At 42.9% G+C, this 17,626-nt stretch overlaps 1 protein-coding gene across 1 annotated transcript in view; it reads right to left on the bottom strand.

Moving 5' to 3' along the window:
• LOC126457445 (unconventional myosin-XV) overlaps positions 1–17,626 on the bottom strand; it is a 945,978-nt gene that overhangs the window by 380,999 nt on the left and 547,353 nt on the right. Inside the window, exons 4-6 of the mRNA XM_050093727.1 lie at positions 12,126–12,214; positions 5,460–5,523; positions 788–897 (exon numbers count right to left, since the gene is read on the bottom strand). Coding sequence (XP_049949684.1) covers positions 788–897; positions 5,460–5,523; positions 12,126–12,214 — 263 coding nt within the window. The remainder of the gene's footprint in view (positions 1–787; positions 898–5,459; positions 5,524–12,125; positions 12,215–17,626) is intronic.

A 17,626-nucleotide genomic window follows, 5' to 3' on the forward strand; every position in this document is an offset into this window, starting at 1 on the left:
GACATTGTGTATCATACGGAAGGCCAACGGCTTGCCGCAGTCGTAGTACCGGTTGCCGTCAGATCACTGGGGTTCAACGCTGTCGGACTTGTCTTGGCTAGCAGTTGGATGGGTGACCGTCTACTAATAACGATCGTCTATTCGATCTGCCGTGTGGCAGAGCCGCTCGTGACAGAGGTTTTTCAAAACTGATGGCCTGAAAAGTTTCCGTGGCGTCACGGGACACATTCCTCAGTCACTACGTCATGAGCTCTACGTCTAACATATTGCGAAATGGCGGTTGTCCAATGACAACAACTTTGGAAACTATGAAAACCGCTATTAAAAAATGGAAGAAAGGGTAGATTTGAAATGGTACGGTCGAAAGAAGTTACCCAAATCCTCTCGTATCCTTGAGACTGCCGAAGCGGGAGTGTTCCAGTTCCTGTGCAGTTCGGAAAGTCTTACGATAGTCCCAGCGGATATTTACCCTCTTCTGAACCATCACAGCTTTCTCTCGACCGTACTATTTCGAAATCTATCCTTCTTTCATTTTTTAATAGTAGCTTTTACATGTTTCCAAAGATTTTGTCACTGTACATCCACCGTTTCGGAATGCATTAGACGCACAAAGCACACCAGAAAAATGATGTAATAGAAGAAATACTAATGCTAGATCTAATCATCACATATTAACAGATAAAGCCACTTCGTAACAATAGGTTGAGATATTTCTTGTGCGTTAAATGTAGGACAGAACATTTGAAGAAACAGTTATAAAAATGGATAAAGCTGACAGCATACTTACGGAGGCAACGTTCCGAGTATTTGCCCCTCGTATTTCTTGACCATGTCGAGGCCATAGATGTCGAACATTTTGTACGGGTTGACGGCTACCAGGATACTTCCAGTGTAGGTCTGCAATCGGAAGAGAATCAATGTTAACAACAGCGTCAGGCACTCAAAATGCATACTCACATAGGTCTCGTGAAGTAGAATTAAAATTTTTTGTAACATACTGTTAATATAATTCTTAAAATATACACTAAGTAATGTGTGGTGACAGAGATTTCATTATAGTGGGGTGTGAAGTCAGTAAAACTTGTCTACATAGAAGTGTTGCTGCCGCATCTCGAATATATTACAGCTTGAATAATATACTTAACGTAGAAGCCTAAAACCTGAGAGAGCTCTTGGTGTGTTAGACAAGTTTCCTTCCAGTGAAACCCTTCAGTATTTAAATACGTTCCTTGCACTTGCAACAGTAGCACTGGAGTGGTCTAGGATGTTTAAGAGGAATGAAGAGCATTTCAGAGTGGATAATCTTGGTAAAAAAATTTTCATTCAAACAAATATCTAGCTTCCATACAGGGCCCTAAACAGTTCCGATGCGAGCACGCCAGGAATAAAGGAGCAAAAAATATTTAGTACGGTGTAATCTGTAATTAATTGAACAGTTTCACTGAACTGCCGTTCAATAATCGCAAAGTAAACTCCGTAAAAAATGGTATCCCAGACTGTAAGGTTACTGTGGCTTCAGAAATGACATTCTGCTCTTGTACATTCTAGCAGCGATGTCAGATATCAGCTAAATCTGTTCTCCGAACACTGACCACCGCCATCGCTGGCTTTGTTTGCATTATGTGCTGGATGAGTGGAAACTGAACCACACGGAACAGACGTATAGAAACTAGAAGAACTCGTCTTTCCGACTTCTACCAACGAAAGTAACAACGCCGTAAAAGATGATGAAACCGTATGTGCATGAAATTGCCAAACTTTGCGCCCAGACAATCACATATTTTGTAATGTCCATGATATTAGAATGGTTGTCATTGTGTGGTTTAAAAGTAACTGGGCAGTGAAATGGCGGAAGTCTCTTCGAAATGACGGAGTGTAAGACAGCCAGTTTCCTCTTTGCTCACAGGTTGATCGTTTTGTTACCTTTCCACAGATATCTAATGGAGAGGTAACAGTCGCACATGTGATATACTAAATTAACTAAGACTTCCACACGGGCGGCTGCGGTGATAACTGTGTAGAAGCAGATGCAACAAGTTATACATTGATGGTGCAACCCACAGCAAACAACTATCTTGAGAGAATTAAGAAGTTTTTCATGTACCGCGTTTGCATCTTCCCTTGGTTAGCCATATGAATCGGGGAATCAGTAAACATGTCCCTCCACGAATCTGGTTGGCACCAAAAGTCCAGGACTTTCCAGTAGAAGTGTCAGGCACCATCAATGGTTTCCAGCTCTTTCCACTTACTCAGGGTCTGTTCGCACACTGACCACACATATCACTCACGTATGAGGCTTTGCGTATTCGCCGGCCTGATGACAAAACTTCAGGGTGAAGCTGACGCAGACTGTCTTCATCTGCCACAATAATTGTTATTTAACATTTTTATCACTTTCTGGGATAATTCTGGACGACATTTTGAACACTCCTTGCAAAACTTTTCTTCGATTCGTAGACAACACCTAATCGACAGACATATTCGGTGGGTCGAGATACTCTTTTTAGAAATGACTTTACTGGTTCGATTTTTCACTAAGAACGAACCGCAAACAGCCCCCGACACAAAACTTTGCCATACGTTTTCTGTTTACATTACGCTCGCAGGTGATACGAATAACAATCGTCTAGATGGATATTTGCAGTCATATACGAGGATAGGAACTTAAATAGTGACAACTATTTATTAACAACCGATACAAAAAGTTACATGTTTGCACCTGTTGCTGTCCTTCAAAGTAGTCACCAGCGTTGTGTAGAATCCGTTTCAGCGATCTGGAAGGCATAGTATACCATTAGCAGAGCCTGTACTGTTGATGGCGCGAATGGAGCCGCCTACTGCCTGTCGAATCTCTGGAACAGTTCTGTAGCGAATTCTACAAAGTGGTTCCTTCATATTTGGAAAATGGTTCAAATGGCTCTGAGCACTATGGGACTTAACATCTAAGGTCATCAGTCCCCTAGAACTTAGAACTACTTAAACCTAACTAACCTAAGGACATCACACACATCCATGCCCGAGGCAGGATTTGAACCTGCGACCGTAGCAGCAGCGCGGTTCCAGACCGAAGTGCCTAGAACCGCTCGGCCACTGCGGCCGGCCTTCATCTTTGGACTTAAATCAAAGTCACAAAGACTTAAGTCCAGGGAGTAAGGTGGATGGTACAGTACCTCCCAGTCCGAACGACCGAACAGAGCAGCCACAGCTTGCGCTGTATGCGCCCGCGCATTGTCGTGCAAAATGATGGGTGGTTTGCGCAGAAAGTGTCGCCGCTTCTTTCGCAAAGCTGGTAGCAGGTGATGCTCCAAAAACGAACTGTAATACTGACCACTGACGGTCTGCCGTTGAGGAACGTAATGCGTTAGGATAACACCATCACAGTCGTACACGAGAATCACCGTAACTTTCACCATACTGGGGCTCTGACGCACTTTCGACTTCCGCGGCGACCCATAATGACGCCATTCGTTGGACTGGCGTTTCAGTTTTGGCTTTGTGGCCTTCGTTTCAAAACTGTTTCAGAGATCCGACAGACAGTAGACCGCTCCATTCGCACCATCAACAGAACAGGCTCTGCTAACGGTATACTACGCCTTCCACATCGCTGGCAACGGGTTCTACACAACGATGGTTGACTGAAGGATAGCAACAGGTGCAAACATGTAACTCTGTTGTATCGCTTGTGAATAAATAGTTGCCACTATTTAAGTTGCAACCCTCGTATTAAAAAACATAAAAATAAAAAAAAATAAGGCCAGCAGAGGCAAGCAGACATGAGAAACCTCATTTTTTACATAAACGTGCGATTTTCTGTCAAATTTTCGATTTAGTATATTCAATAATGCCAACATTACCAGACATTTTCCTTGTGTGGGAGAAGCGGAAGCTGATACTGCAGACTTTCGTCTTCCTCCAACTTCGGGCCTCGCTACTTTTCTCCGAGCCACTTAGGTACAGCTATACCATTAATACAGCCCATGTTCTTAATAATATCATCATAGCTCGAGGTCTGCTGCTACGAGAAGCGTATCAAATTACCAGCCGTTTTGTTTTCAGCGCAAGAAAATAATGGCTAGTTCATTGCTTCTCAGTTCAACAGCCTCAGTTATAATTACGGAAATCGAATGGAATGGAAGGATGAAGGACTGGGGTTTAATGTCGGGTACATACATTTCAAAGAGACCAGAGTTGCTTCTTTTGACTTGGAATGTTAACTGTTGATGCATTTTTGTCTTTATGCGCTGAATTACAAACCACTCAGACTTTTGTCCACCGCGGCGCACATATTCCGAAAAGCGTGATTCCATCTGAGAAACTCTCCACAACTGATATTAATTCTCCTAGAATCTTTCACTCAAACAAGTTTGTAAGTATGGGGAAAAATTGGAGAAAGTGTTATTTTCTCTGGAAGCATGGACACTGGGATAAACAAAAATCCTCTGAACTCTCACTAGTATTTCGTAAATTATTTAGTCCAAGGAGAAATAGACCTCGATTTTATATATTGATTTCACTAGTCGAATAGCACATTCTGAAAACTGTACAATTATCGAGATAACTTTGCTGCAGCTCTCTTAACCAACTTCTGCTAATAGTCCATTCAGCATATTGCAACCACAGTATTTTTCTTTGAGAAACTCTCCACAACTGATATTAATTCTCCTAGAATCTTTCACTCAAACAAGTTTGTAAGTATGGGGAAAAATTGGAGAAAGTGTTATTTTCTCTGGAAGCATGGACACTGGGATAAACAAAAATCCTCTGAACTCTCACTAGTATTTCGTAAATTATTTAGTCCAAGGAGAAATAGACCTCGATTTTATATATTGATTTCACTAATCGAATAGCACATTCTGAAAACTGTACAATTATCGAGATAACTTTGCTGCAGTTCTCTTAACCAACTTCTGCTAATAGTCCATTCAGCATATTGCAACCACAGTATTTTTCTTTGTATACCTCATATCTGGTTGCGACATACACGATGGCATCTTTATGTTTTACAGTGACGTTATTTTTTAAACACTAAAAACCACGAAAAAATAAATACATTATATACAAATCACTGCAACCATTTTTTCGGGTATTATGTCTCAATTGAATGTAAAGTCAGTGGAATAACGCATTATTTACGCAAAGGAAAGGACAATTTATATCTTGCTTGCTTTGCCGTTAACATGGCAAGCTACTAACTAAGCACGTTCTCGTGTTACAGACGAAACAAAAAAGAAATAAAGAGCAGATGCCATTGGCATATAAGTTTTGGCCAGAACTGGAATAAATTCCACCGACCAATAGAAATATGTAGGAAAGATTAGGGCGAATGTACGGTGTAATTATTTTCTGGCACTCTGTGCTATAAAATATCTCTGTCGGAAAGTTGTTTGCAAACGGTTACATTATGATATAATCATAAATTATGTAGTAATAAAACTGTATGGGCGTCTGTATATACTTACGTAAATTAGCTCTCTGTCATATCGGATCTTCAGGTTCCATAACAACGACGCTTCGTTGAGGTCTCTGTAATATACGCAGGCATTATTGCTTGAACAAAAATAATAATAATAATAATAAATATAAAATAATTACAAATTAAAGGAAATAGTGGATTCAGGTATGTTATCCGTTATTGGCAATATTTGTGATTATAATGTTTGCCATTTTTATCCTCTGTGGAGAAATTATGAAGAAATATTTTTTAGTCTTCTTATCTGAGAAAAAAAGGATAACGTGAGGTATCTTAATTTTCTCAGTTGCCATAGTGATTCTTGGGCATGCTTTGGAATGGAGATATAGATGTATATTGTCAAAGAAAATTCACTGTTGTTAATGAAATTTTAGCTACGAGAAATGAAAACAAATTATATAAAATAACGGTACGTAACGCAAATGACTAGAACTACAAAACGACGGGCATCACTTTAAACGTGGGCTCCTAGGACCGCAGAGACGCACTGAACGTTTTGTGTTGATGGCTGACAGCGGTAAATTAGGCATTAGGGATTCACTATAACTCGTCAGCGCCGGAAGGTGTCGGATTTTCAGATCATAAAGTTTTAAAGAAAGTAAATTTGCTCCATGAATATAGTGCGTCATACCATGACTGGCAGCACTTTCGTGGCGTGACAGTATTAAGATACGTTAAGTGGACGGCCTGGGCCTGCTTGACCCCATTCAATCGAAAAATAGTAACGCTTCATCAAACGTGTTTATAGTACTGAGTAACAAGTGCCTTAATCACTAAATGGTGACGAGCATTACAAGTTTACTCACGTGTCAACATAACACTGGAGCGGTGCTGCTTGTGTCCAGGTGTGTGTTCCTTAGTTTGTCTGGAACGGCTGCGTACTGGAAAGCGTGCATTAATTTGTTTACGCAGAAGAAGCATGAAATCCAAGCCAAACAAGTCTCCGGCAACTCAGCGCTTATAAGCAGCAGTGTATCGACTGACAACATTGTCCAATTATGCTCTTTCATTTCGGCCTCAATTATATCACTGAAAGATGTAGGGCTGAACGTCATCTTTCGAAGCTTACTACCCAGAGTGAAATCGGAAGGGAGCCCAGTGTAATATTAGTGCACGCCACTCACACATCACCGATGATATCCGTCTCCTGCGTCTCCTGATGCAACCTTTTTCTAGTGATGAGGGTAGATTCTGCCTTAGCATGACTGATCGTCCATTGAGAGTGAGACGGCGATCACGTGAGTGTCAACCACTGAAATGAAGGGAATCAGACAGTGAAGTACAGGGTAAGTCTCGGCAACAAGGTACTGGGAGCCATATCTTAGCCGGCCGCGGTGGTCTGGCGGTTCTAGACGCGCAGTCCGGAACCGCGCGACTGCTACGGTCGCAGGTTCGAATCCTGCCTCGGGCATGGATGTGTGTGATGTCCTTAGGTTAGTTAGGTTTAAGTAGTTCTAAGTTCTAGGGGACTGATGACCACAGATGTTAAGTCCCATAGCGCTCAGAGCCATATCTTACAATGACTGTACACTTTCGGTGTTTGCTGCGTTCTAAATTCAGATTAGCATTAAGGTCGACTTGAGGCACCCTGCAATGCCAGGAGAAGTATATTCAAACAGTACAACACCAGCGACACTCTTCTGAATTACCCAGTCCCCTTCTCAAGGCAACTACCACAACTGTCTCACATCGAGCATGCGTGAGACAGGACACGACATTGGCCGGTCCGCTGCAACCATAGTCATATGACGCCTTGATTCAATGCACAAGTTGCATATATGATAAAGTTCACTGGTATGAGGCCGTTGACGTTCGTTTTACATTTTCCACTTATATGCTTCGCTTTCAAAAACGGTTGAAATGGCTGTGAGCACTATGGGACTAACGTCTGAGGTCATCACTCCCATAGAACTTAGAACTACTTAAACCTAACTAACCTAAGGACATCACACACAGCCATGCCCGAGGCAGGATTCGAACCTGCGACCGTAGCGGTCGCGCGGTTCCAGACTGTAGCGCCTAGAACCGCTCTGTTTATGTGTGTCGCTGTTATATAATATCTGGATTAAATGTTGAATGTTGTACATGTTGTAAATGTTAAATGTTTTACATTCCATCCTGGATTTTCTATTGTTGGATTATGTGTTATTCATTTCTGTTTATCCGTTCACGGAGTTGCAATTTTCAAACACAGACGCGGATTTAGAAGCAGATAGGAGACATCGTCGACCAACGTCTAATACGAGGAATCTGAGCGCCTCTCGTAAGCACTATCACAAAGGACCTTCTACTCCAGAGCAGGTCTTTATACCTCCATACTCATTCGTATCACCGTATTTGTTGGAGGTACTATGAAACTAAATAACATCATGATCAAATTGGAATTTTTCTTCAATGAATAGCCGTTCTATTTTGATAGTGCAGCGCGCTGTACATCGCACAGTTTGACTTGTTAGTGAAGTCTGATTCGCGGTACGAAAATTCAAAATGTCATTGTTAACTCTTTCGACTCAAACACATGTTGGAACGTTAATGTTGTCGGTGATCTCCTTACAACTAGACATATCGTACAACTGATTCATAAAATAATGCCCATCATCGTTTTTGTAACCTTTCAACCGCCAATTTTTTTAATGCAGGAATGTGTAGTTGTTTTCTGCACGATTGCAGTTCCTAATGTAAACATCTGTCATGTAACTACGCTGACGGAAAAAAATAGCAGCACCAAAAACGAGTTGTGTGACATAAACGAAAGTTGGTAGGCGTGTTTCTACATCGGAAAGATGATACCTATTCAGATTTAGCGCCAATCGCGTGAGAGTGGCGCTAGTAGCGCCACTATGAAGATGCAAATCAGGTTTGCTTTAAATACACGCTGAAACGGTCGTGAGCATTAGTTACTTTTGTGACTGAATGTGATGAGTTGATGTTAATCAAGAACGCCTTTAAAGCGACAGAAAGAAAATAGAAGATATTTCTTTAGTTGCTGCTTAATGACATGAGAATACGTCTCTAATATCATTAGTACCGTCTATATAAATACTAAGATGTATTTTTTCGTCACCATATACATTCCATTTTACTGAGAAAAACAAAATCAGTGGTCTGAAAATTAGTCGTATTTTACAACTTAGGTTCGTTAGAAATACGACAAAAGGTTACAAATACACTGCCTAAAAAAAGTGGCGCACCTAGAAAACTTGGTCGGATGGTGCGTATATAAATAATCAGTTTCACTTCTCTATGACGGGTAGAACGGCCATCAGAGTGCATTACTGTTGTCCGTGTTTAACGTTGTTGTCAGGCCTGGGGGTGTATGTAAGGGACGTGAAGAGCGTCAGACGTTGAATGACCACTGTCAAGGACACGAAGATGTCGTATACTCGTATGAGACACCGTTATCAGTATCTGACAGAGTTTGAAAGTGAACGCCTCACTGTGGGTTTCCCTTTTGCCAGATGGTCGAACGTGCACTATCCAGACTTGTGCATTATTCAGATGTGACAGAGACCCGATGTTGGGCAGCACCGGAACGTGTTGGCAAGCATACTTGTCTTGCAGGTTCCAGCCGATTACGTCCGACCACAAAATGGTTGATCGCCACATTGTGCATCAAACACATTGCAACCCCCTTCACATCTGCGCCTGCTGTCCGGGAACAAGTAGTGGACTCCCTACAACATTCTTTCTCATCTCACTCCTTTGATCGAAGATGCCAGCAGCAAGAATTGGAAATTTCCGTCCCATTAGACTGCCGTTGACATTACAACACAACGGCTGCGTTTGGAGTGATGCAGTGACCGGGAAGCATGACTTTATGAATTGAGTCGCATTGTGTTCAGTTATGAATCGCGGTCTGCACTATCACAGATGACCATCATCGTCGAACTGCGAAGAGGTCTCGTTCTTCCAGTGTTTTGGAGGGGCAAAGTGGTGGTGTTACTCTCGGTTTAACGGTGTGGGAAGCCATCATTTTTCACGACTGATAGCCGCTGAGGAAACTCAGACGGCACAACAGTACGTCAGGACATCCTGCGTCCAAGTGAGTTATGTCTCTTGTGACAATATCGTAGTGCCATTTTCAGCAAGACACAGCTCGTCCACACGTGGCACGGGTCTCTACAAACTATCTTTGTGATTTTGAGGTACTTCCGCGGACAACAAGATCCCCAGATCTGTCTTCAATACAACATGCGTGGGGTAAGTTTGGATGTCATTCGTTCCCGTGTCATATGAAGGATCAGTTGCAACAGATGTGGTTCAAATGGCTCTGAGCACTATGGGACTTAACTGCTGTGGTCACCAATCCCCTAGAACTTAGAACTACTTAAACCTAACTAACCTAAGGACATCACACACATCCATGCCCGAGGCAGGATTCGAACCTGCGACCGTAGCGGTCGCGCGGTTTCAGACTGCAGCGCCTAGAACAGATGTGGGGCAGCCTGCCTCAGAAGTGGCATGTTCTTCGTAAATTATCTAGATTTTGTAAAAGCTGAAATAGCATCACACACTTTCTCAAGCCATGAAGTTTCAATACATTTATTCCTCCCCTTCTGGATGCTTTACTTTTTTATGAGGCATTCTCTGTATGCCGCGTGGGATTAGCCGAGAGGTCTAAGGCGCTGCAGTCATGGACTGTGCGGCTGATCCCGGCGGAGGTTCGTGTCCTCCGTCGAGCATGGGTGTGTGTGTTTGTCCTTAGGATAATTTAGGTTAAGTAGTATGTAAGCTTAGGAACTGATGACCTTAGCAGTTAAGTCCTATAAGATTTCACACACATTTGAACATTCTCTTTATAACTTGCCAAAAGATATTTGTGGTGAATGAGTTAAATGGAGCAACCATTATATAAGTATCATACGACACTTGAGCGTATTTAATACTGGCTGTATGACCACCTGATCCAGAATCACAAGGCAATCCATTTCCAAAATCATGAATCTTTGAGCTATTTAATGGTAACCAGAAGTATTTCCTTTCGGATACACCTTCACAGTACCCTGTGGTGGCCAATGACGAGTGTTTGATAGAGAGAGTCCTTCTATAGTTTGATCTGTAATACAGGATTGGAAAGTCACAGCTCACTGGGCAGGACAGCACTGGACAGCAACACCACGTAGGAAGCAGTGCCATACTGTACCAGTTATTCACTCTGTGGCACAGAAGATCCTGTCCACCTGATCGGAGTTAAGAAAAAAGTTTGGTATGGGAACGGAATGGGGAAGTTTAGTATGGGAAGGGATGGCTATATTGGTGAGTTGCGATACTTTTTGGTAAGAGTGAATCAAAAATCCTGATATCATGGATTCCTCTCGTCGTACGGGTACAATAAAATTTAGGTCACTGGTATGAGGCTCATTCAGTAAACAATGCCCCTAAATGGTTTTACGTCGATGTGAAAACGTCCTTTTGGGTGTTTCAACTCTGAAGTTTCTTCTGCACGTGTGCGAAGATTCGAACAATTCTGACTGATAGCACAGTCGTAGTGATACATCAAAATGGTGTGTAAAAAAGACACTCGTCATAAGCAACATAATGTAACTGAATTCTGGTTTGCGGAAAAAGAAACTGTGGTTAAAATCCATTGTGCAGCAATCATCAGCTGATAGGAGTACTACTGCGTGATAGGTGAAAAGAGTTAAGGCGTCAGGAAGTACAGAAACTGAGCTCAATGATCGGCTACGTTCGGGTCGTCCCGTCTGGGCCACTGCTCCCGACATGGTGAATCATCTGGATACCATTATCCGTGCAGACCGACTAGCGCAACTCGAAATTGGTTCTGTAGCTATCGGTGAGCACTGGATATTCAAAGGTGTGCTCAAGATGGGTTCCGCGATAGCTCACAACAGACCACAAAATTCAAACAAAAGCCATTTCATCTGAACTTTTGGAGGAGTTTGAGGCCAATGGACAGAAGAGTGAAAACATGGCTACAAGCACAGGACAAGATTTTTCGCCAACAGGGAACGAATTCTCTTACACAATGCTGAACGTAATGGACAACATGTAGAAAAATAGCGCATGCAAAATAAATATTGGCTAGTACTATTACCAAAGAATAAATGTGTTCTGAGAAAAAAAATTGTGGGGCATTACTTATTGACCGACCCTCGTAGTACCCTGGTATGAATAATGTGTACGTGTAATGAAAGAAAATCTCTGATACAATGTCATCGTCTCTCATTGTCAAACCATGAGGATCCCTTTGCTCGTTTTTAGCCCGTTGCACGGAACCTACAAGCATTCAAGCACCTCTTCACACCGCTGACTTTACGAAAGGAGTTGGTGAACATAGCAAATACTCTCCACTTCTAGCATAAACCCAGAAGTCAATAAAGGAGCCAAGTTTCGAAAGCGACCAAATTCTTCAATTTTAATAGAAGAGACAGAAATCTAGTACACATACTTACGACTGAACTATACGTCCAAATGCCATCCAGATGTTAAGTTCATACACTTGTCCTATAGGGACATATTTGAAGAAGAAACCGAACATTATATAGATAGGAAGGTCGAATTTTTTCCGCAAGAAGACTCGGCATGTTTTTGAAACCAGGCTCCTTTAGCAGACTTAGACTTTCATGGGTAGTGGGGACTGGAGGGGGCGGGGGGGTGCGGGCATATTGGAGAAGACAGTTGACGTCGTACTCACGAGAGCTGTATCATGTCATCTATGCCGGTCTGGCCTAGGTCTTGCCGCCTCTTCACGCCCGCCAGGCTGGTCAGCGTGAACACCTGCGGCTGCAACATACAAAACATATTTCCATCACCATGCTGCTCGCACTACCGCCGCACAATCATTTTCCTGTTATCTTACCCTTACCCTCTCTCTCTCTCTCTCTCTCTCTCTCTCTCTCTCTCTCTCTCTCACACACACACACACACACACACACTCACACACACGCACACACGCACACACACACACACACACACACACACACACACACACACACACACACACACACACATCCACCAAATACTTCACTAATACAGAGTGTGAAACGTACTTCGCTAATACATAGTGTGAAACGTTAGTTTCATTTACAGAACGTTACATGTCCATATTGCCACTTGTATCAGAGTCCAGTAACGGTGTGCAAAAAAATCCCAACCGGCAGTAATTTTTGTTTTAGTTGTGTTACCGAATGCCTTTCCGGTCGCCACAATTATCAGTTACCTAAGAAGCGACAACTATCTCTCACTTGTGTACACGTCGTTGTGTGTTCATTTGCTTTTTCACTGTCTTTGTAGGCATTTCACTTTTAAGGCAGAGATATGTGTCGCCGATATTCCGGACAGTCCTGGGAAACGGTATGGATAGACTGTCCCACGTAGGTACTGGCGCATTCACACGGTATATTGTAACCACCTCGAAATCAGAGACCATTACTATCTTTCAAAGGGCGCAACATTCCTTTCATTCTTGTAGGCGATTGAGAGTATCTTTGTTGTGCCGGCCGGGGTGGCCGAGCGGTCCTAGGCGCTACAGTCTGGAACCACGCGACCGCTACGGTCGCAGGTTCGAATCCTGCCTCGGGCATGGATGTGTGTGATGTCCTTAGGTTAGTCAGGTTTAAGTAGTTCTAAGTTCTAGGGGACTGATGACCTTAGAAGTTTAGTCCCATGGCGGAATGGTTAACGCACTGCATTCGGATTCTGGACGAGTTAGGATCAAACCCTGTCCGACCAACCATATTCAGGATTTATTTGGCTTTCCTAAACCGTTTAAAGCGAATGTAGGGATGGTTACTTTGAAATGGTACAGCTGTTTTATCCTCCCTTCCTTGACCAGTCCGAGTTTGCACACCGTCTTTAATGACTTCGTCATTGACAGGATACTACATTCACATCTACATATATACTCTGTAAACCGCCGTTAAGTGCATGGCAGAGTATATCCCATTGTACAAGTTATTATGGTTTCTTTCGTTCCATTCACGTATGGAGCACGGGAAGGATGTTTGAATGCCGCTATGCGTGGTGCAATTTTTCTAATCCTGTCCTCAAGATTCCTATGTGAGCAATACGTAAGGGGCTGTACTATATTCCTAGAGTCGCCATTTAAAGCCGGTTCTTGAAACTTTGTTAGTACACTTTCTCGAGATAGTTTACGCCTACCTGCAAGAGTCTGCCAGTTCAGTTTCTTTAGTATATCTGTGTCACTCTCCCATCAGTCAAACAAACCTGGGGCCATTCGTGTTTCCCTTCTCCGTGTATGTTCAATACGCCTGTTACTCCTATCTAGTGTGAGTCCCGCTCACATACACACACGCATTTTTTAAGCACTGATTCGAGCTTGGCCTACCTCCCTTAGCGTTCCCCGCTCGCATGCGAGCCAGTACCATGTTCGCCGGATATAATGTTAAATAAAAGAGCTCTTTTATAATGTTTCTAGGGCTATTTCCTTCCCGTCTCATGTCATGCAAGTGTAACTTCAGACAACACATACACGGGCTAGTCCTTGACACTAATATCTGGAGCGTGCGAAAGTCTCCAAGTGCATGGAAGTCTCAGATACTACATTTTATTTTCATTTGATCTTTTAATTTGTAATTTAGCGTTATTGCTAGAGCAGTATGCAATGGATAATGGACATGATACAAGACAAGGGTCACAGTTTCGAAACTTTTTGTACAAGTTCTCCGTTTCGTCGACTTATTTGGTTGCATTTTACTCAAATCACGAAAGTTGAATGAAGTAAATCACTCATCAAACACAAATGGCTTTAGATACTGCAGAGGTTTTCTGAGTATTGCAGGTGGTACATCGTTGATTTTCTCCGACCACGAAGACCGCGCATCTAGCCAAGCATGTCCTGACCTAGACGTGCAGTTTATCGTGGAGCCCGTACCACGGTGCAGTTTAATTTTTTAAAGTAAATACATCATTTCCAGAGGCGTAAGTACTATTTACTGCCAAAGAAAAAATCACAGGACAACTGTAGCTCAAATGCCACAGATTTTAATTTGTAGCACAACACTGACTCTCGCTGCCACCATTATTTTTATATATGAGGGGGAAAAACTAATCACTCTGTTGTATGCATAGAAGGCATGTCACTTCTGTGCACTTTTTATTTAGATAGTGTAAGTATTTATCATCTTTCCATTTTGTATTTAAAAAAAATGGTTCAAATGGCTCTGAGCACTATGGGACTTAACATCTACGGTCATCAGTCTCCTAGAACTTAGAACTACTTAAACCTAACTAACCTAAGGACGTCACACAACACCCAGTCATCACAAGGCAGAGAAAATCCCTGACACCGCCGGGAATCGAACCCGGAAACCCGGGCGTGGGAAGCGAGAACGCTACTGCACGACCACGAGTTGCGGACTTTTGTATTTCCATAACGCGTATATGTTTTATGTCGGTATAAAATGTAACAACATCTCATATTTTCAATGATAAATTCACTTAGCTTAATGTGTTCAGCACCACCTGAATACCAGCATACACTCGAATATGTTTATTTACATTCATTCAAATATAAATGTTATAGTATGCAATAGCATTAGAACAGATTATCTATTTCAGCGAGATTTGTATTGCTTGTCACATTTTTGTTTAGAATGCGGCACTAATTTCTATTTTAATTCTACATTATTTAGGAAAAAAGAGCATTGATGACTTGCATTTTTGTCTTATGAATAAGACTCTTCCCCTCCTCCATTCCACGCTCCTCACTAGAGCAGTCACAAGCTGACCTGTTCACCTCTGTTACTTCGTCTGTAGTACAGCATGCTGTATTTCAAGTCTTTATAGTCACTTTAAAATTTTCATGGTGAAGTAGACTAATTTGAATTTTGTGATTTTATGACAGCTACATCTCCATATTCCACTGACCCACTTCCTTTGCCAGACTGACTTCATTAACTGTTTGTCAGACAAGAGCGTACCCAGCATCTGAGCTGAGAAGGAGAAGGGCGAACCACATCATAATTTCGTGCTAAATGACGAAATAGTTTACAGATTACAGGACAAATGCCTCTGCGTACACTTGCTTCTGGTCAGTGTCCATGGCATGTTCCGGCTATCTTCAAACAGATATCGAAATGAATATATCTGTCTCTTTGGCGGGGCAAGATGCGCATTCAGTTTGGAAGTATTCCTTTTTGGAGATAGAGGCGGAGAGGGGGGGGGGGGGGGACGAGGAGGCACTTGCCCTCTTCTATCCCTCGCTGTGGACGTCTATTTTTTGGTGGCTTTAGTTGTAATCCTTCCGGAATTTAGCTTTCGTCTGCCGAGCAAAAATATTGGTGGAAGCTGTAGTGCCACACCGTTTCCGTAAGTAGTGTGCATCATCGCGAAACATTTCATCATGTACAACTACACACATCAAAAAAAGTTTTGCATCACCCCGGTTCCCAGAACTACTGAAGATAGACGTTGACTGCATATATTGTATCAAAGACACAGTCCCTTTGACTGGTCAGAGATGTCACTAAACAAACCCGAAGATGTAAACAACGAAGCATGAGCAGCACCTATTAGACGGAGGGGGCCCGCCAGTCGACCAGTTCCAGTCATTCCACTAGGAAGGAGGTTCACGGCTCGTGTTGTCTGTAGTTCAACCATGCCTAGACGGTCAATACCGCGGTTCGATCGCGTTCGCATTGTTACTTTGTGCTAGGAAGGGCTCTCAACAAGGGAAGTGTCTAGGCATCTCGAAGTGAACCAAAACAATGTTGATCGAACGTGGAGGAGATACAGAGAGACAGGAACTGTCGATGACATGCCTCGCTCAGACCGCCCAAGGGCTACTACTGCTGTGGATGATCGCTACCTACGGATTATGGCTCGGAGGAACCCTGACAGCAACGCCACCATGTTGAATAATGCTTCTCGTGCAGCCACAGGATGTCGTGTTACAACTCAAACTGTGTGCAATCGGCTGCAAGATGCGCAACTTCACCCCCGATGTCCATGGCGAGGTCCATTTCGCAACCACTACACCATGCAGCGCGGTACACATGGACCCAATAACACGTCGAAAGTACCGCTCAGGATTGGCATCACGTTCTCTTCCCCGATGCATAGGCCTTCAACTAGAAAATCGTCGGAGACGTGTCTGGAGGCAACCCGGTCAAGCTGAACGCCTTAGACACACTGTCCAGTGAGTGAAGCAAGGTGGAGGTTCCCTGCTGTTTTGGGGTGGCATTATGTGGTGCCGACGTACGCCGCTGGTGGTCATGGAAACCGCTGTAACGGTTGTACGATTCTCCAACAGATAGTGAAACCATATCGGCAGCATATTGGCGAAGCATTGGTCTTCATGGACGACAATTCGCGCCCCCATCGTGCACATCTTGTGAATGACTTCCTTCAGGATAGCAACATCGCTTGACTAGAGTGGCCAGCATGTTCTCCAGACATGAACCCTATCGGTAATGCCTGGGATAGAGTGAAAAGGGCTGTTTATGGACGACGTGACCCACCAACCACTCTGAGGCATCTACGCCGACTCGCCGTCGAGGAGTGAGACAATCTGGACCAGCAGTGCCTTGATGAACTTGTGGATAGTATGCCACGACGAATACAGGCAAGCATCAATGCAAGAGGGTATTAAGAGGTACCGATGTGTACAGCAATCTGGACCACCACCTCTGAAGGTCTCACTGTATGGAGGTACAACATGCAATGTGTGTGTTTCATGACAATAAAAAGGGCGGAAATGATGTTTATGTTGATCTCTGTTCCAATTTTCTGTACAGGTTCCGGAACTCTCAGAACGGAGGTGATGCAAAACCTTCTTTGATGTGTGTAATTTGGCACTGAGAAAAATGTAGATAATCAGTGCTACTGCTGCCAGTAAAAAATATGCTTTAACGTCCTGTGGTCAGCGTAACAGTTTCTTTAGAGATGTAATTAACTCCTTAATTGAACAGATGACAATGCCTGCGGCAACAATTCGACTAGAAATAACTTCAGTTAACTGAGTGAAATTCTTCGCATGAACTTTTTTTCTTTTTTGCTTATGAAGTAACACTGTTTAGAACCGCGCAAGTAATTGTTTTATGAATAGCAATTGTGAATTTCAGTCTATTGTAAAAAGGATATTAGAAACTACACCATCATACACTGGGTGAAGCACTGCCAATGGTCGAGATTCCTGTAATTGAGGTGCAACGTAAGGTGTAGAAGTGTATCCAT

This window comes from Schistocerca serialis, chromosome 2 (assembly GCF_023864345.2).
Source record: "Schistocerca serialis cubense isolate TAMUIC-IGC-003099 chromosome 2, iqSchSeri2.2, whole genome shotgun sequence".
NCBI classification, from domain to species: Eukaryota; Metazoa; Arthropoda; class Insecta; order Orthoptera; family Acrididae; genus Schistocerca; species Schistocerca serialis.